Here is a 21,551-nt window from a genome sequence, read left to right on the forward strand (position 1 = left end):
TCTGAGATGGAGTCTTGCTCTGTTGCCCAGGCTGGAGTGCAGTGGCACAGTCTTGGCTCACTGCAACCTCCGCCTCCTAGGTTCAAGCAATTCTCCTGCCTCAACCTCCTCAGTAGCTGGGATTACAGGCGCCTGCCAACACACTGGGCTAATGTTTGTATTTTTTTAGTAGAGATGGGGTTTCACTGTGTTGGTCAGGCTGGTCTTGAACTCCTGACTTCAGGCGATCTGCCCATCTCGGCCTCCCAAAGTGCTGGGACTACAGGCATGAGCCACCGTGCCTGGGCTGAAAAGTCTTTAACTTAAGTTTATAGGTTGTATTCACTGGAATAGAATTCTAGATTGGCAGAGTTATTTTTGTTTTTCAGCACTTAAAGATACCATTCTATTGTCTTCTGGTTTCCCAGTTTTTTATTGAAAAGTTGGCCGTAAATCTTATTAATGTTCCTCTGAAAGTACCGTGTCCTTGTAATTTTGGTTATCTGAAGGACTTTCCCGGTGTTTTTAGCGGTTTGAGCACAGTATAACTACAGAGTAGTCTTCTTTGTATCTCCTTGGTGTTCACTGAACTTCCTAAATCTGTAGCTTGATGTCTTTTAATGATTTAGGGAAATTGTAGCTATTTTCTCTTCTAATGTTACTTCCACCCCACTCTCCCTTCCACTTCTTTCCTGATTCCTATTATAATTATTTAAACTCTTGACTGTGACCCAAGTGTCTTTTATCAGCTGCTTTATGTTTCCAGTCTAATTTCTCTTTGCTTTAGTTTGGATATTTTTCTATTGACCTATTCACTAATTCTGACATCTGCTGTGTCTGGTACATTTTCAATCCATCCAAATAAGTTAATTTCAGATATTGTGTCTTTCAATTTTAAGTTGTTTATTTGAATCTTTTTTCACAGATTCCAACATCCAAATGAAATTTTCCATCTTTTTATCCATTTTATTCATTTAACACACTAGTTATAAAGTCGTTGTTTCTTAAATCCATTATTTGGATTATCTAGGGGACTGCTTCTATTTATGTTTTCTCTTGATTGCTGGTGATATTTTCTTGACTCTTTGCACTTTAGTAATTTTCTTTGTTACATGCCAAGCATTGTATGTATAAGAACCATAGAGACTGCAAATGATACTGTTACCATAGAAGGGTTCTCTTTCCTCTGTGAGGCAGACAGGATTCAGGACTAATTACTTCAATCCAGCCAGGGATTGAGCTGAGATGCAGGGTCTCCTTCTGTTGCCCAGGCTGGAGTGCAGTGGCACAGTTACAGATCATTGTAACCTTGAAGTCCCGGTCTAAAGTGATCTTCCTGCCTCAGCCTCTCGTGTAATGGGGACTATAGGTGCATGCCACCATGCCCTGGCTAATTTTTTAATTTTTTGGTAGAGAATGGGTCTCACTATGTTGCCCAGGCTGGCCTTGAACTCCTGGCCTCAAGCAATCCTCTTGCCTCAACCTCCAAAAGCACTGGGATTACAGGCATGAGCCACCTCACCCAGCCTGGGCTGGAGCGTTTGCAAGGGTCAGTCCACTCCTGATTCATGTTTGTCCTTCTAGACTTTTGACTAGGAGCTTAGAAGATTTGTCTCCGCAGTTGAGGAAGACAGAAAGAGAGTCAAGTTGGCCCCTCAATGTTTTGAATTTAGATCCTTAGCCTCCTGCCCCCATGCAGAGTCACAAATAGCAAATATCTTTAAAAATTTTTTCAAAATGGAGTCTTGCTCTGTTGCTCAGGCTGGAGTGCAGTGACACAGAGATTGCTCACTGCAATCTCTGCCTTCCAGGTTCAAGAGATTCTTGTGCCTCAGCCTCTGAGTAGCTGGGATTACAGCTCGCTAAATTTTGTACTATTTGGGATTATGCCTGGCTAATTTTTGTATTTCTAGTAAGGATAGCGTTTTGCTATATTGGCCAGGCTGGTCTCAAACTCCTGACCTCAAGTGATCCACCCGCCTTGGCCTTCCAAAGTGCTGGGATTACAGGTGCAAGCCACTACACCTGTCCCCAAAATGGCAAACATCTTGAGGGTAAACAACAAATATCCTGTGGAAAGCCCTTCCCTCTAGCAGGACATTGTCCCCTAAGAGCTATGGGAGATTTAAGCCTTTAAAAGCCTCATCCAGTTCCCCAGCCTTCAGCATGACCCCACCTGAAATAGCACTCCAGCAAATGCCCCATGGAGGAACGCCAGACAGACATTTGGGGCTTCTGTAAGTTTCCAGTTTGTCATGCCAACCCCACGTGACCACCAAAAGCTCTGCTAGTTTTTCTTCCCTCTAGATGACGCCTTTTCCCTGGGGAAAGCCCAGCTCTTAGCCCATGCCTAGAACTGGCAAATGTCTCCAGAAAAACCGGCAGGATCAGCAGTTTATTTAGCAATGGCTCTTTCCTCTCTGCAATTTTAGTGTTGTTGCTTCCACAGCTCTCCAGAGACTTTGAACATGATTTTTGCAATGATTTGTTTTCTCCCACTAGCTAATACAGAGGCCTTCCATGACCTACTGCATCCTCCTCAGAAATGGAATCTTGAATCTGGACACTTCCTAATCACCTGTTGCTTTTCTCAGTCTCTTCTGCTGGGCCATCCTTTTTCTCCTGTACTCATGAGCACGTTGCTTATACTTCTTTTCTCTATCCTCCCTCTCAGAGCTAAGTGATCTCATTCAGTTTCATGGTTTTAAGTACGAAGTGTACATAGACGATTCTCACATTTCTACCTGTAGCCCTCACCTCTTCTGTGACCTCCAGATTTTAAGGTCTAACTGCATTCTTTGTATTCGAAATTGGATGCTTACGAGACAAATTTAACATGGCTAAAACATATCTACTTATTCCCCCCAAAATCAATTCCTTCCTTTTTTTCTGAGACGGAGTCTCAAACTGTCGCCCAGGCTGCAGTGCAATGGCGCGATCTCAGCTCACTGCAATCTTTGCCTCCTGGCCTCCCGAGTAGCTGGGACTACAGGTGTGCACCACCACGCCCAGCTAGTAGAGATAGGGTTTCACCATGTTGGCCAGGATGGTCTCAATCTCCTGACCTCACGATCCGCCCACCTCGGCCTCCCAAAGTGCTGTGATTACAGGTGTGAGCTACTGCTCCCAGCCTATTCCTTTCTTACTAAAAAGACAACACTAGCCACTCCGTTTTAGCCACAGTTTTTGGCATCTTTTCCTCTCTTTCCCTCGCAATCCATGTCCAATCTATTAGTAAGTCTTCTCAGCTCTGTCTCCAAATATATGCTGAATCTGACCGGTTCTCACAAATTCCATTGCTAAAATCCTGGTCTCAATTGCATTCACCTCACACTCAGGCTACTGCTAGTAGTTTCCACTCTTCTCTTCCATCCCACGCCCACTTCATGGTCATGGTGACCAGCGTGATGACTGGTTTCTAAAGGTTAAATGAAAGCACTTCACTCACCTCCCTTGCATGAAACCTTCTAGCGGCTGTTCTGTGATAACTAGAGTAAGATCACTGTCTTTATAAGGCTCTCTATGGTCTAAACCCTACCTTTGGATCTCATCTCTTTTCCCTTTCCTGCCTCAAGAGCACACCACCCACATTGCTGGACCCCAAACTCTCGCTCATTGTCACGGTAGCCCAATGACACTCTGACACATCCACATCACTCATTTTTCAGTGTGTGGTACTTGCTGCTCCTTCTGCCCAGAGCACTGCCTTCTCCTCACCATTCTAGTGTTAATACCAAGGCCACCTCTTAGACCTCCTCCTCCATAATCACTATCTATTGCATTACTCCATTTTGTTCTCTTGACTGTAATTAACAATTACCTAGAGTCCTTTAAAAATATATTTTCTGGGCTGGGCGCAGTGGCTCACCCCTGTAATCCCAGCACTTTGGGAGGCCGAGGTGGGCGGAGTTTGAGATCAGCCTGGCCAACACGGTGAAACCCTGTCTCTACAAAAGATACAAAAAATTAGCTAGGCGTAGTGGCACAGCCCTGTAATCCCAGCTACTCGGGAGGCTGGCAAGATAATTTCTTGAACCCAGGAGGTGGAGGTTGCAGTGAGCCAACATTGTGCCACTGCACTCCAGCCTAGGCGACACAGTGACTCTGTCTCAAACAAACAAATCTGGTCTTCCCCACCAGATTTAAGCTCCTTGAGGGCAAGGTATAGTTCCTGTTCACTACAGTATCCCCCGCATCTTGAATGATTCTCTGCACATACTGGATGTCTAGTGTATTTGCTGGAGTCTCATCCATTAGAGCATAACCTACTTTGGGAGCAAGGAGTGTGGTCTAGTTTTGGTTTTCCTTCGCTGCATCTAACAGTAGCATGCACACTGCAGAGACAATGGTATAATAAGATTGAAGGGTCCCTTCTCTTTAGTATAGTGTTAGAGATAAGCTACTTCTTCTGACTTCCTCATCATTGGAATTCCTCTGCAGACTCCAGACCAGCCAAACATGTTGCTAAAGAAAAATGCAGGCAGTCCTGCCCCCACCCCACTAAGTCACAAACGGGAAAAGCAGTCTGAGTTGTTATTGCTCTGTGCTGTTGGTGCACACCGCTGGGCTGAGGTAGAAGGGAACCTGGGAAAAGAGCACTAGGGTTATGGTTTGGTGCTTTATCTCATTACCCTTTATGCTGCTTCCAAAATTTAATTGTTTTAATAGTGTTTCTAATCCCCCAAGGCAAATCTTCCAAAGAATTTCCAGACTCCAAGCAATTTAAGTTTCAGTCTAAATTAGTTGTGCCTACGTCCACACAGCATTTTTCAAGCTGCAAGTCATAAAATCAATGTAGCGATTCCACCACTAGCACTTTGTTTGAATGAAATTACAGAAAATATTAGCATGTACTGCAATAAGGGCAAATTTTTATGATTACACGCACATATATGTACTAAGTTGTGTTATGAAATTTATTTCTTCCCGTGTGTCAATGTTTTCAAAAGGTAAAGAAGTCACTGGCCTAAAGTATTAGTTTTACATGTTTTTATTCCTTAAAAGAAAAAAAGAACTTAAATGCATACTTACAGAATAGAATACACTTATTTAAAGTTTTGACAGTAAAAAAAAAAAAAAGGTTATTTAATCCAAAGTTTAACATGAGGCTGATCTCATAAGGCAATTTCTTTCCTTTAATAAATATCATATTAAAATGAGTATTATTCTGGAAGCAAATCATCCCCTAATTCTTCATCAGCAAAATCATCCTCATCGATTCTTTTTTTGGCTGCGGTTTTTGGTCTTTCTACTTGAGGGCCAAGTGGGTCCACATATGAGGCATCTAGGTTTCAAAAGAGATTGTCATGTTAGCATTATGTAAATAAACAAAACAATTTGAAACCAATCAGGCTCATAATCAAAATGAATAACTCAGAGTGAACAGAAATGGTCTCCCAAGTCATTTAAATTTTATCTGTAAATATCGAATTCGTAAGAATTCCCAGCGACACCTTTGTCTCACCAGTCTTCTTCAGACCTGCTACGCCTGGAGGAACTGGGTGGGGAGCACTTGCCTATTTCTTTGTTACTGCTACTTTCATAAGGTTCATTTGTCCCGGGTAAGGTTCTGAGTTTGGCACTTAGTCGTTCACCTTTACTACTGGCACTACAGTTCTGGCCACTATCTGAAAACACAAAAATAAAAATGCATTTGTTTAATATGTTGAGAAAACATAAAACTACATTATGCATCTTAAAGTGTAATTATTTCCCAAGAAACACTCAGGTTGTTTCATTTGGAAGCCAGCTTGTTAGGGATGTAATTCTTGTTTTCTAAAATTTGAAAGAAATCTCTTGTGGGAAATCTATAAAACAGATAAAACATCACTTAACAGTACTCTGTATACTTATTCTTTCAAATGTGTGTTTGGTTACAGGTTTCAATTTTGTGGAAGAACTTACGAGAAAGTAAGAGATCACCCAGACTAGTATAATCTAGCCAAGAACAAAGCACCTGAAGAAACAACAGAAGGGAGGTCACAAGCTCAGCATGAGCTGCATCGTCAACCTCCTATCCAGGCTGGAGAGAGGCCCTAAAACCACAGCACGTGAAAAACAGCAGAGGAGGCTGGGTAAGCTTAACCTAGTGGGCAGAGAACCTGGATCACACAAGCACTTTCTTCAAACATTTGAAGTATGTTCATACAGAAGAGGACTGGACTTCCCCCGTACAGCAGAATAGATTTTGGCTTGATATAATGATAAACTTAAAAAAGAATTATAGTTGCCAAATAGGCAATGGCTGCCTTAAAAAATGTAATCTGTATCAGTGAGGATTCTCAGGTAGAGCCGAACACTAACATTAGTAGGAAATGTTAGTAGTACTTTTTAACCAGAAATTGCTGTGATATTTTCTAAAGAACTACTCCTCTAGCCCCACAGTTCTCCTTTCTTCCCCTTACAATTCCTACGGTGGTGTTTTTTCTATTACGTTAGCCTCACTTTTAGTGAGAGTAGTCCGCTGATAAACACTGACCATTTCTTTTTGAATATACCTTTGTATTTTAGTTTACTGATAATGTCTCTGGGAATAAATTGGAACAAGATGGACTTTAAAATTCCCAAATTTTAAGATTGGCCAATTGACCCCCAAAAATAAGTCTTCTCTAAGGTTCTTATCCAAAACCTTACCATTTTCCCTAGCACTGATGTTACTGGAAATTAAAGCTCTTTAGTATATTGAATATGTCTACATACTTTAGCATGTTTTAAATTATTTTGTCCCTATTTTTTTGTTGTTGCTGTTAAAACAAAGTTAATTTTTTCCATGCAGAAATGTATACAAGTGTCTTTTAAACTGCCTGAGTGAGCTCAGGTCAATAAAGTTGAAAAACATTGCTCTAGGAATATTTCTTTTACTTCACTTTTTTTTCCTGAATAATGTATATCCTACCTGTCTCCAAGGAAAGTTTAAGATAACCCACCAAATATATACACAATAACTATACAGCAATCTTTTAAAAGATGAATGAGTACATGAGAAGAAAAGTTTGGGGGAGAAAGGGAAAATGAAGTTGGGAGGGAGTGGTCCAAACAGGTCTTCTTGCCTTAGGGTTTGCAGTCAGTGAAGGGCAAGGGCAGGAACAGTTCTATGACTCATGGGTGCATAAGATGTGACAACCAATTTCTCCACAAAAATGTAGGTGTTCCCATTAGAGAGAGAAGACAGAAATGCCTCACAGAGCTGCTCACTGAGGAATACTGTGGAATGTCAGAAACACACCCTCATTTTAGTAACTACAATATTATTTAACTTTTCATATAGATGTAAATTACCAAAATAACCTGATAGCTCCCTCAGGCACCCCAAGCCCTTCTGAAATCCAAATGTACAATTCCTATCCTAAAAGATTCAAATTTTGTGGAAAAAGCAAACCTTTAAAAAATAAAACTTGGCAAACTTGGCTGGGGAGAGCGGCATGTACCTATTGTCCCAGTTGCTTGTGGGGATGAGGTGGGAGGATTACTTGAGCCCAGGTCAATGCAGCAATGAGCTACCACAGCACCACTGCACTCAGCCTGGGTGACACAGTGAGACCTGTCTCTAAAATAAATAGATAAAAATAAACAAATAATAAATAAAATAAAACCTGACTTCATTTGAAAAATTTCAGTTGTCCAATTGAAAAACTATAAATGCAATTTTTAAAAGTTTCATTATAAAGACTAGTGTGGGTAATACTGTGAATACTGTGGTTTCATCATTTTCAACCAAGTTTCATGGAGTAATAATGCCATACATGGGCAGGTACAAATAAATCAATAAGCATTTGTAAGCCTTGGTAGGTTTTATGCTTAAATAAAATGAAACTATTTTGGAAATTATGATATGCATGTTACTACAGTAATATTACTATCTCCTGGAGGGAAGTTATATAATGAGTTCAGAAAATAAGAATTTGAAGATCAATTTATCTAAATTATTAACCAATTAAAATGCCCAAATTTTATTTATGAGAAAAATATCAGAATCATAAAATTCACTGTTAAAGGGAATCTTGAAGCTTATATATACCATAAAAAAAATACTTGTATAAAACAGACAGGCAAGATGGCGGAATAGGAACAGCTCCAGTGTGCAGCTCCCAGTGCTATCAACACAGAAGGCAGGTGATTTCCACATTTCCAACTGCGGTACCTGGTTCATCTCACTGGGGCTGGTTGGACAGTGGGAGCAGCCCAAGGAGGGCGAGCTGAAGCAGGGTGGGGCATCACCTCCCCTGGGAAGAGCAAGGGGCTGGGGAACTGCCTCTCCTAGCCAAGGGAAGCCATTAGGGACTATTTCCTGAACTCTCATCCAGATAATGCGCTTTTCCCATGGTTTTCAAAACTGCAGACCAGGGGATTCTCTCTGGTACCTACACAACCACAGGAGCCCTGGGTTTCCAGCACAAAACTGGGTGGTTGTTTGGGCAGAAACCGAGCTAGCTGCAGCAGTTTTTTTTTTTTTTTCATACCCCAGTGGTGCCTGCAATGCCAGTGAGACAGAACCATTCACTCCCCTAGAAAGGGGCTGAAGCCAGGGAGCCAAGTGGTCTGGCTCAGCAGGTCCCACCCCCATGGCGACCAGCAAGCTAAGATCCACTGGCTTGAAATTCTTGCAGCCAGCACAGCAGTCTGAGCTCGACCTGGGTTATTTGAGCTTGGTGGGAGGAGGGGTGTCCGCCATTGCCGAGGCTCAAGTAGGTGGTTTCAACCCCACAGTTGTAAGCAAAGCTGCTGGGAAATCCAAACTGGGTAGAGCCTGACACAGCTCAGCAGCTGCAGGCAGTGTCTCACTAGATGTCCTTGCTGGGCAGAGTATCTTTGAAAAAAGGCAGCAGCCCATCACAGACTTATAAATAAAGCCCCCACCTTCCTGGGACAGAACACCTGCGAAAAGGGCATGGTAGTGGGTACAGCTTCAGGAGACCTAAACGTCCCTGCCTGGCAGCTCTGAAGAGAGCAGTGGATTTCTCAACAGTGTTCGAGCTCTGATAAGGGACAGACCACCTCCTCAAGTGACTCCCTGACTCCTGTGTATCCTGACTGTACCTCCCAGTAGGGGCCAACAGACACCTCATACAGGAGAGATCTGGTTGGCATGTGGCAGGTAACCCTCTGGGATGAAGCCACCAGAGGAAGGAACAGGCAGCAATCTTTGCTGTTCTGCAGTCTCCGCTGGTGATTCCCAGGCAATTAGGGCCTCCAGCAAACTCCAGCAGACCTGCAGCAAAGAAGCCTGACTATTAGAAGGAAAACTAACAAACAGAAAGAAACAGTTTCAATATCAACAAAAAGGTGTCCACTCAGAGACCCTACCCACAGGTCACTGACCTCAAAGACCAAAGGAAGATAAATCCATGAAGATGGGAAGAAATCAGCACAAAAAAGCTGAAAACTCCAAAAAACAGAATGCCTCTTCTTTAAGGGATCACAGCTCCTTCGGCAAGGCAGCAAAACTGGACAAAGAATGAGTGTGATGAATTGACAGAAGCAGGCTTCAGAAGGTGGGTAATAACACACTTCTCCAAGCTAAAGGAGCATGTTCTAACCCAATGCAAGGAAACTAAGAAACTTGAAAAAATGTTAGATGGAATGTTAACTAGAATAACCAGTTTAGAGAAGAAGAACATGAACTACCTGATGGAGCTGAAAAACAGCACGAGAACTTCATGAAGCATACACAAGTTTCAATAGCTGAATTGATCAAACGGAAAAAAGGATATCAGAGACCGAAGATCAACTTAATGAAATAAAGTGAGAAGACAAGATTAGAGAAAAAAGAGTGAAAAGAAATGAACAAAGCCTCCAATAAATATGGGATTACATGAAAAGACCGTATCTACCTTTGATCGGTGTACCTGAAAGTGATGGGGAGAATGAAACCAAGTTGGAAAACACTCTTCAGTATATTATCCAGGAGACCTTCCCCAACCTAGGAAGGCAGGCCAACATTCAAATTCAGGAAATACAGAGAACACTACAAAGACACTCCTTGAGAACAGCAACCCCAAGACACATAATCGTCAGATTCACCAGGGTTGAAATGAAGGAATAAATGCTAAGGGCAGCCAGAAGAAAGGTTGGGTTACCCACAAAGGGAAGCCCAGCAGACTAACAGCAGATCTCTCAGCAGAAACCTTAAAGACAGAAGAGAGTGGTGGCCAGTATTCAATGTTCTTAAAGAAAAGAATTTTCAACCCAGAATTTCTTATCTAGCCAAACTAAGCTTCATAAGTGAGGGAGAAATAAAATCCTTTATGGACAAGCAAATGCAGAGAGATTTTGTCACCACCAGGCCTGCCCTACAAAAGCTCCTGAAGGAAGCACTAAACATAGAAAGGAACAACCAGTACCATCCACTGCAAAAACACACCAAATTGTAAAGACCATTGACCCTAGAAAGAAACTGCAGCAACTAACAGGCAAAATAACCAGCTAGCATCATAATGGCAGGATCAAATTGACACATAACAATATTAATCTTAAATGTAAATGGGCTAAATGCCTCCATAAGACACAGATACGCAAATTGGATTAAGAGTCAAGACCCATTGGTGTGCTGTATTCAGGAGACCCATCTCATGTGCAGACTCAGAATAAAGGGATCGAGGAAGGCTCAGAATAAAGGGATGGAGGATGATTTACCAGGCAAATGGAAAGCAAAAAAAAAAAACAAAAAACAAAAAACAAAAAACAGAGGTTACAATCCTAGTTTCTGATAAGACAGACTTTAAACCATCAAAGATCAAAAGAGACAAAGAAGGGCATTACATAATGGTAAAGGGATCAAATGCAATAAGAAGAGCTAACTATCTTAAATATATATGCACCCAGTGCAGGAGCACCCAGATTCATAAAGCAAATTCTTAGAGACCTACAAAGAGACTTAGACTCCCACACAATAATAGTAGGAGACCTTAACACCCCACTGTCAATATTAGATAGAGCAATGAAACAGAAAATTAACAAGAATATCCAGGACTTGAACTTAGCTGTGGGCCAAGCGGACCTAATAGACATCTACAGAACCCTGCACCCCAAATCAACAGAGTATACATTCTTCTCAGCACCACATCACACTTATTCTAAAATTGACCACATAATTGGAAGTAAAGTACTCCTTAGCAAATGCAAAAGAATGGAAATTTAACAGTCTCTCAGACCACAGTGCAATCAAATTAGAACTCAGGATTAAGAAACTAACTCAAAACCACATAACTACATGGAACTGAACAACCTGCTCCTAAACAACTATTGGATAAATATCAAAATGAAGACAGAAATGAAGATGTTCTTTGAAACCAATGAGAATAAAGACACAATGTACCAGAATCTCTGGGACACATTTAAAGCAGTGTGTAGAGGGAAATTTATAGCACTAAATGCCCAACAGAGAAAGCAGGAATGATCTAAAATTGACACCCTAATTTCACAATTAAATGAACTAAAGAAGCAAGAACAAAAAATTCAAAAACAGAAGACAAGAATTAACTACAATCAGAGCAGGACTGAAGGAGGTAGAGATACAAAAACCATTAAAAAAATTAATGAATCCAAAAGCTGATTTTTTGAAAAGATCAACAAAATAGACTGCTAGCCAGGCTAATGAAGAAAAGAGAGAAGAATCAAATAGTTGCAATAAAAAATGATAAAGGCGATATCACCACCGATCCCACAGAAACATAAACTACCATCAGAGAATACTATAAACACCTCTAAGCAAATAAAACAGAAAATCTAGAAGACATGGATAAACTGCTGGACACTTATACCCTCCCAAGACTAAACCAGGAAGAAGTCGAATCCCTGAGTAGACCAATAATAATGTCTGAAATTGAAGCAGCAGTTAAAAGCCCAGCAACCAAAAAAGTCCAGGACCAGAGGGTTTCACAGCCGAATTCCACCAGTGTTACAAAGAGGAGCTGGTACCATTCCTTCTGAAACTACTCCAAACAACAGAAAAAGAGAGCTCATTATATGAGGCCAATATCATCCTGATACCAAAATGTGGCAGAGACATAACTAAAAAACAAACAAACATTTCAGGCCAATATCCCTGATGAATATCCATGTGAAAATCCTCAATAAAATACTGGCAAACTGAATCCAACAGCACATCAAGAAGCTTATCCATCATGATCAAGTTGGCCTCATCCCTAGGATGCAAGGCTGGTTCAACATATGCAAATCAATAAATGTAATTCATCACATAAACAGAACCAAAGACAAAAACCACAGGATTATCTCAATAGATGCAGAGACAGCCTTTGACAAAATTCAACATCCCTCATCCCTTCATGCTAAAAACTCTCAATAAACTAGGTATTGATGGAACGTATCTCAAAATAATAAGAGCTATTTACGACAAACCTACAGCTAATATCATACTGAATGGGCAAAAACTGGAAGCATTCCCTTTGAAAACCAGCACAAGACAAAGATGCCCTCTCTCACCACTCCTATTCAACATAGTTTTGGAAGTTCTGGTCAGGGCAATCAGGCAAGAGGAAAAAAATAAAGAATATTCAAATAAGGAGGAAGTCAAATTGACTCTATTTGCAGACCACATGATTATATATCAAGACCCCATTGTCTCAGCCCAAAATCTCCTTAAGCTGATAAGCAACTTCAGCAAAGTCTCAGGATACAAAATCAATGTGCAAAGATCACAAGCATTCCTATACACCGGTAACAGACAAACAGAAGGCCACATCATGAGTGAACTCCCATTCACAATTGCTACAAAGAGAATTAAATACCTAGGAATACAACTTACAAGGAACGTGAAGGATCTCTTCAAGGAGAACTACAAACTACTGATCAAGGATGTAAGAGAGGACACAAACGGATGGAAAAACATTCTATGCTCGTGGTTAGGAAGAATCAATATTGTGAAAATGACCATACTTCCCAAAGTAATCTATAGATTCAATGCTATCCCCATCAAGCTACCATTGACTTTCTTCACAGAATTGGAAAAAAACACATTAAATTTCATATGGAACCAAAACAGAGATAAGGATCAATGGAACAGAACAGAGGCCTCAGAAATAACACCACACATCTACAACCATCTGATCTTTGACAAACCTGACAAAAACAAGCAATGGGGAAAGGATTCCCTATTTAATAAATGATGTTAGGAAACTGACTAGCCATATGCAGAAAGCTGAAACTGGATCCCTTCCTTACACCTTATACAAAAATTAACTCAAGATGGATTAAAGATTTAAACATAAGATTTAAAATCACCCAAACCCTAGAAGAAAATCTAGGCAATACCATTTAGGACATAGACATGGGCAAAGACTTCATGACTAAAACACCAAAAGCAATGGCAACAAAAGCCAAAATAGACAAATGGGATCTAATTAAACTAAAGAGCTCTGCACAGCAAAAGAAATTATCATCAGAGTGAACAGGCAACCTACAGAATGGGAGAAAACTTTTGCAGTCTACCCATCTGACAAAGGGCTAATATCCAGAATCTACAAAGAACTTAAACAAATTTACAGGAAACAAACAAACAACCCCATCAAAAAGTGGAGGAAGGATAGGAACAGACAATTCTCAAAAGGAGACATTTATGCAGCCAACAAACGTGAAAAAAAGCTCATCATTGCTGGTTATTAGAGAAATGCAAATCAAAACCACATTAAGATACCATGTCATGCCAGTTAGAATGACGATCATTAAAAAGTCAAGAGACAACAGATACTGGAGAGGATGTGGAGAAATAGGAATGCTTTTACACTGTTGGTGGGAGTGTAAATTAGTTCAACCATTGTGGAAGACAGTGTGGTGATTCCTCAAGGATCTAGAACTAGAAATACCATTTGACCCAGCAATCCCATTACTGGGTATATATCCAAAGACTTATAAATCATTCTATTATAAAGACACATGCACATGTGTATTTATTGCAGCACTGTTCACAATGGCAAAGACTTGGAACCAATCCAAATGCCCATCAATGACAGAATGGATAAAGAAAATGTGGCACATATACACCATGGAATACCGTGCAGCTCTAAAAATGGATGAGTTCATGTCCTTTGCAGGGACATGGATGAAGCTGGAAACCATCATCCTCAGCAAACTAACACAAGAACAGAGAACCAAACTCTGCATGTTCTCACTCATAAGTGGGAGCTGAACAATGAGAACACATGGATACAGGGATGGGGACATCACACACCAGGGACTATTGGGGGGTGGGGGACTAGGGGAGGGATAGCATTAGGAGAAATACCAAATGTAGATGACGGGGTGATGGATGCAGCCAACCACCATGGCATGTGTATAACTATGTAACAAACCTGCATGTTCGGCACATGTACCCCAGAACTTAAGGTACAAAACAAAAAACAAACAAAAAACTAAGTATAGAAAGAGACAATTCCCTAAATAATACAAATGGTCAATAAGTATATTTAAAATATTTGGTCTTACATAACTTTAGAAACAAGTGAAAAAAGAGCAAGTCAGAACTCCGTATACTAAAAAAAACCTTTGTTAGAAAGCTCAAAAAGAAGCAAAATTAAATATATTGCTTACATAGATGGTGAAATTATATACAAAAAAAGGAATGGAAAATATAAAACTAGAAGTATACAAAAGATAAAACTCACAGGTTTCTGTTCTGGGAGGAAGGAGACGAAATGAGGAAGAGCACACAGGTGGGTGCAACAGTAATGGTGGATATTCTAGATCTGCTTTATGATAGTATCATCAATTTTTATTTTATTAAACATGCTTCACAACTTAAAAGTGCTACATGTATTCTTTTGTATGTATCAAATATTCAACAAAATTTAAAGATTCAAATAATTCTAATGTAAGACTCTAAATGTAAGACTTAGTTTTGTCTATTAAAATGGCACAATATCAGGTTAGCAAGTGAAACAAATGAACAAGCTTTCTGAGAATAAAAGATTTAATATTTTGCAGTTAGCAAGATGGCAGAAGAGGGGAGCCCTTGATTTTGTTCCCCAACAGAGATACTTATTTAAAAACACATGGCTCCAAAGCCTTTATGATAACTCCAGAAGCCAGTTAGAAATTCAGAATATCTCAAGCAAGCTTGAAGCCAAGAACAGTTGCATTAAAACACAGCTCATGATAGGGAGAAAAAGTCCACGTCAGCTTCTCTCTTGGGAAGGAAAGAGAAGAGTGGAATATGTGTCAAACATTCTGGCTTTAGGCGGAGCTGCTGGAAGGACTGGTTTCTGTGTCACCTGACTCTGAACCCTGATAGGGCACTGCATATTTTGGGTATCTGGGGGCTGCTAAGAACAAAAGAGAGCTCAGTCTCTTGTAATGCTAGACGACTACTCGTACCACAGACAGAAGCTAGTACAGCTCTCTGTGATCAGGAGGAAGTCAAGCTCATGGCTTCCCCCTTGGAAGGTAAAGAGTGATGGCCTGGTGCCATGGCTCACGCAGGTAATCCCAGCACTTGGGGAGGCCAACGCGGGCGGATTACGAGGTCAGGAGATTGAGACCATCTTGGCCAACATGGTAAAACCCCGTCTCTACTAAAAACACAAAAAACTAGCTGGGCGTGGTGTTGCGCACCTGTAGTCCCAGCTACTCTGGAGGCTGAGGCAGAAGAATTACTTGAACCCGAAAGGCAGGGGTTGCAGTGAGCCGAGATTGTGCCACTGTACTACAGTTTGGTGACAGAGCGAGACTCCATCTCAAAAAAAANACAAAAAAAAACAGAAAAAGAAAAGAGTGAAACATACATTCAATGTTCTGGCTTTTTGGGGAGGGAGGCTGCTTGAACAACTGCTTTCTGACTCATCTGACTCAGAGTGCACATGGGGAATTGGCATATATTGAATGGCTCGGGCCAGAGCTCTCTGTAGCTTGCTGCAGCACCAGGGATCCTACAGTACTACAGACAGACACCAGGGGGAGCAAGGGACTACAAGCTCCTAATAGAAAAACCAGCAAACCTCTCTAACTGGGAAATTACACATACAAGGCTAGAGAGAAGTTGCTTCCCCATAAAAGCTTTAAGAGATGCCCATAATCTTTAGCCAGGCTGACTGGTAAAGGTCATTTCTTATACAAAGCCAGTCTGTAAATACTTAGAAAGGTGGCTTTTTAAAATTTTTCAAATGCACAAATCTCAACAAATTATAATAAAGCACACGAAGAAACAGGGAAACACAGCCCAATCAAAGGAACGACAACAAGAAGAAATCTCTGGAAACCAATCCTAAAGAAATGCACATCTATAAATTACCTGACAGATAATTCAAAAAAATCTTATTCAAGAAGCTCAATGTGGTATAAGAGAATACAGACAGACAACAAAACAAAATCAGAAAAATGACAAATGAACAAAATGAGAATATCAACAAGAGCTAGAAACTCAAAAAGAGCCAGATAAATACTGGAGCTGAAGAATACAATAAATGAATTTTAAAAATTCACTTGAGAGTAACATTAGCAGACTTGATCAAGCAGAAGAAAATCCATGAACTCAAGATAGATCATTTGAAATTATTGAGTCAGCAGGACAAACAGAAAAAGCAATCAAGGAAAGACCAGCAGATTTCTCGAAAGAAACAATACAGCAAGGAGGTAGTGGGAGGATATATTCAAAGTGCTAAAGAAAAATACTGCCAACTAAAAATACTCTATCTGGCAAAACTTTTCTTCAAAAATGAAAGTGAAGTTAAGAGCTTCTTGAAAAATAGAAGCAGAGGGAGTTTACCACTACTAGATTGACCTAACAAAAATTGGTAAGTAGAGTCAAGTTGAAATAAAAGCATATGGAAATACAATGCTCTCTGGTAAAGTTAATTATGGAGACAGAAAAAGAATTTTGTAATATTTTATGGTGATGTGTAAATTACTTTTAATTAATGTACAGGATTTAAAGGACAAAAGTATAAAGATAACCATGACTATAAAATTATGTTACAATCACAAAACATACAAAGGGCTGGGCACAGAGGTTCACACCTATAATTTGGGAGCATTTTGGGAGGCCAAGGCAAGCAGACTACTTCAGGCCAGTATTTCAAGACCAGCATGGCAAAACCCCATCTCTACTAAAAATACAAAAATTAGCCAGCATGATGGGGCATGTCTGCAAATCCCAGATTCTTGGGAGGCTGAGGCACACAAATTGCTTGAACCCAGGAGACAGAGGTTAGAGGTTGCAGTGAGCCAAGATCACACCACTGCACTCCAGCCTGGGGGACAGTGCAAGTCTCTGTGAGAAGAAACACACACACACACACACACACACACACACACACACACCCACCCACCCACCCCATAAAAAGATGTGAGGAGAGGCCAGGCGCAGTGGCTCATGCCTGTAGTCCCAGAACTTTGGGAGGCCAATGCAGGCGGATGACCAGGTCAAGAGGTCAAGACCAACCTGGCCAACATGGTGAAACCGCATCTCTACTAAAAATATAAAAATTAGCTGGGCATGGTGGTGTGCGCCTATAGTCTTAGTTACTCAGGAGGCTGAGGCAGGAGAATTGCTTGAACCCACAAGAGACAGAGTCTCACTCTGTCGCCCAGGCTGGAGTGCAGTGGTGCCATCTTGGCTCACTGCAACTCCACGCCCTGGGTTCAAGTTGATTCTCCTGCCTCAGCCTCCCAAGTAGCTGGGATTACTGGTGCATGCCACCACACCCGGCTGATTTTTGTATTTTAGTGGAGATGGAGTTTCCCCATGTTGGCCAGGCTGGTCTCAAATTTCTGACCTCAGGTGATCCACCCACCTCAGCCTCCCAAAGTACTGGGATTACGGGCATGAGCCACTGTGCCTGGCCAGCCAAAAGTACTCTTGAAAAAGAAAAAACAGAGCAGAAGGCCTCACACTTCTTGATTTCAAACATCTACAAGCTATAGTAATCAAAACAGTATGGTACTGGCATAAAGAAAAACATATATACCAATGCGGCAGCATAGCGAGCCCAGGGGAAAGACCCCTCATGTATATGGTCAAATGATCTTTAACAAAGGCACCAAGTTTACACACTGGAGAAAAGACGGTCTCTTTAACAAGTGGTGCTAGGTAAACTGGATATCTGTATGCAAAAGAATGACATCAGACCCTTATCTTATACCATAAGCAAAAATTTAACTCAACATGCATTCAGCATTTAAATGTAAGATCTGAAACTATAAAACTCCTAGAAGAAAACATAGTGAAAAATTGACATGACATTAGATTTGGCAATGATGTTTTTTTGGATATGGTACCAAAAGCACACATAAGAAGAGCAAACACAGGCAAATGGTCCCACGTTAAACTTAAAAACTCCTGTGCAGCAAAGGAAACAATCAACAAAGTGAATAGGCAACCTATAATATTTGCATACTATATCTCTGATAAGGGGTTAATATCCAAAATATATAAAGAATTAAAACTCAAAAACAATAAAACAATCCAAAAATTGGGATCTGAATAGACATTTCTCTGAAGATATACAAATGACCAACAGGCATATGAAAATCATATGTTCAACATCACTATTCATCAGGGAACTGCAAACTAAAACCACAGTGATGTATCACCTCATAGCAATTAGGATGAAAACACACACACACACACACACACACACACACACACACACACACACACACCAAAAAACCCTAGAAAATAACAAGTGTTGGCAAGACCGTGGAAAAATTAACCTCTCATGCATCCTTAAAGGAAATGTAAAATGGTGCAGCCACTATGAAAAACAATGGAGTTTCCTCAGGGGGAAAAAATAGAGGTAGCATATGATCTAGCAATCTCAGTTCTGAATATTTAGCCAAAAGAAATGAGAAGAGGATCTCAGTATTTTCACATCCATATTCACTGCAGCATTATTCACAATAGCCAACAGATGGAAGCAATCTAATTGTCCATCGATAAATGAATTTTTTATATGTGGCATATACATACAATGAAATATTATTAGCCTTCGAAAACAGGGAAATCTTGTCACACACTACAACATGGTTAAACTTTGAGGACATTATGCTAATAAGCCAGTCACAAAAAGAAAAATACTGTAAAATTCCACTTATATGAGGTATCTAATGTAAGCTAAATTCTTAGAAAGTAGAATGGTGGTTGCCAGGAGAGGAGAAAGAAGAGTGAAAAGGGAAGTTGTTCATTGGATACAGAGTTTCAATTTTCCAAAATGGAAAAATTCGAGAGCTCTGTTGCACAACAATGTGCATGTAGCTAATACTCTGTATTGTACACTTAAAAATGGGTAAGATGGTCTTAACGTGTTTTTGACTATCATAAAAAAGGATTTAAAATTTTGCATACCTTTACATTCAACAATTCTACTGTTAAAAATGTTTATTAAGACAATGTAAAAAAAATTGGCTCGACATGGTGGCTTACGACTGTAATCTCAGCACTTTGGAAGTCTGAGGGAGTGGACTACTTAAGGCAGGAGTTCTGAGACTAGCCTGGCCAACATCCGAAACTCCATCTCTACTAAAAATACAAAACTTAGCTGTGCAGGGTGGCACATGCCTGTAACCCCAGCTACTTGGGAGGCTGAGGTACAAGAATTGCTTGAACTGAGGAGGCGGAGGTTGCAGTGAGTCAAGATCATAACACTGCACTCCAGCCTGGGCAATATGAGCAAGGCTCCATTGAAAGAAAGAAAAGGAACAGAAAAGAAAGAAAAAACAGGAAAGAAGAAAGAAAAGAAAGAAAGAAAAAAGAAAGGAAAAGAAAGAAAAAGAAAGAAAGAAAGAAAGGAAGGAAGGAAGGAAGGAGAGAAAAGAAAGAAAAGAAAAGAAAGATTAGAAAAGAAAGGAAAGAAAGGAAGAAAGAAAGAAAGAAAAGGAAGGAAGGAAGGAAGAGAGAAAGAAAGAAGGAAAGAAAGAAAGAGAAAGAAAGGAAGGAAGAAAGGAGGGAGGGAAGGAAAGAAGGAAGGAAGGGAGGAAGGAAAAGAAAAAAAGAAAATCGGCCGGGCGTGGTGGCTCACGCCTGTAATCCCAGCACTTTGGGAGGCCAAGGCGGGTGGATCACGAGGTCAAGAGATCAAGACCATTCTGGTCAACACGGTGAAACCCCGTCTCTACTAAAAATACAAAACATTAGCTGGGCATGGTGGTGCGTGCCTGTAATCCCAGCTACTCAGGAGGCCGAGGCAGGAGAATTGTCTGAACCCAGGAGGCGGAGGTTGCGGTGAGCTGAGATCGCGCCATTGCACTCCAGCCTGGGCAACATGAGTGAAACTTCGTCTCAANAAAAAAAAAAAAAAAAAAAAAAGAAAATCGTAAAAATATTTGATGACAGAGGAAGATGTGCATGATATAATGTGAAATGACAAAAGCAGGGTACAAGTACATACTTAACGCATATTCATCTCTGGGTATGTGATTTTGATAACTTTAGTTTCTTCTTCTTCCGATTATTGTTATTTTATTTTATTCTGGAGATGGGATCTTGCTATGTTACCCAGGCTGGAGTGCAGTGGCTATTCGCAGGAACAGTCAGTGCACTGCAGCTCTTGGCCCCATGTTCCTCCCACTTCAGCCTCACAAGTAGAGTACCCCACTGTACGTGGCTCCTGTTATTTCTGTAATTTAGCTACCAATTATTTTTATCTGGCAGACTTGATTTTCTATAATAAATAGTATTCATTTTGGGGGCAGTACTTTATCTAAAAAAATTTATCTGAATCTATCAAGTCCTAGAGTTCAGACATCTGTATTCTCACTTTTAAAATATATTCTTTACCTGATAATTACAGTATTAGATGCAGTAGTCTCTGAAGACTGGACTCTATAGTTTCTGCTGTTGCTTACTCTTAGTGGATTGTTTCCTCATGTGTGCATACTTTTTTTTTTTTTTAACTGTAGGTTCTTTGGAACTTAAAGTGCATTCCTCCAAGGAAGATTTAAGTTTATTTCTTGTAGGCACCTTGTAGCCTCACCAACTCAAGTCCACTTTAAACCAAATTTTCAGCTTGGTATTCTTCAGAACACACAGATATAATATATGTTCTAGCTCCAAAACTATGTGAGTGAGGGCTTATGGTTAGGAATTATCAAAGGAGCTTGTCTTGTTTTCTACATTAGAACCAAAGTGAAAACCCATTATTTGTAGCGTGGCCTCTTTTCTAGCTGACCTAATGAGGGTATTGCCAGTGAGAAGTCCTAGCTTTATAACGGAGATTCTTTGATCTGACCTCTGCTCTGGCCTTTTTGAGGCCCCGGGCCTCATCTCTTGGTCCCCATGAGTATCTATAATCTGAGGCTCTCCATCATGAGGGATTAGCCAGGCAAATGTCAACTCCACAACTTGCTTACTCTTTTTAAACTTTCTTTTTTTTTTTGAGACAGAGTCTTGCTCTGTTGCCAGGTGCCAGGCTGGAGTGCAATGGTGCAATCTCAGCTCACTGTAACTTCCATCTCCCGGGTTCAAGCATTTCTCTTGCCTCAGCCTCCCGAGTAGGTGGGACTACAGGCATGTGCCACCACACCCAGCTAATTTTTGTATTTTAGTAGAGAGAGGGTTTCACCATGTTGGCCGGGATGGTCTCGATCTCTTGACCTCGTGATTCTCCTGCCTCGGCCTCCCAAAGTGC

The 21,551-nt window shown here is 40.6% G+C and overlaps 1 protein-coding gene across 1 annotated transcript in view; it reads right to left on the reverse strand.

The window, feature by feature from the left end:
* Window positions 1-4,953: 4,953 nt before the first annotated feature.
* IFT88 (intraflagellar transport 88) overlaps window positions 4,954-21,551 on the reverse strand; it is a 126,391-nt gene continuing 109,793 nt past the window's right edge. The window contains exons 26-27 of the mRNA XM_017548183.2: window positions 5,496-5,606; window positions 4,954-5,263 (exon numbers count right to left, since the gene is read on the reverse strand). Coding sequence (XP_017403672.2) covers window positions 5,142-5,263; window positions 5,496-5,606 — 233 coding nt within the window. The 3' untranslated portion in view covers window positions 4,954-5,141. The remainder of the gene's footprint in view (window positions 5,264-5,495; window positions 5,607-21,551) is intronic.

The sequence above is a fragment of the Cebus imitator genome, unplaced genomic scaffold (genome assembly GCF_001604975.1).
Source record: "Cebus imitator isolate Cc_AM_T3 unplaced genomic scaffold, Cebus_imitator-1.0 Scaffold204, whole genome shotgun sequence".
In the NCBI taxonomy this organism is placed as follows: Eukaryota; Metazoa; Chordata; class Mammalia; order Primates; family Cebidae; genus Cebus; species Cebus imitator.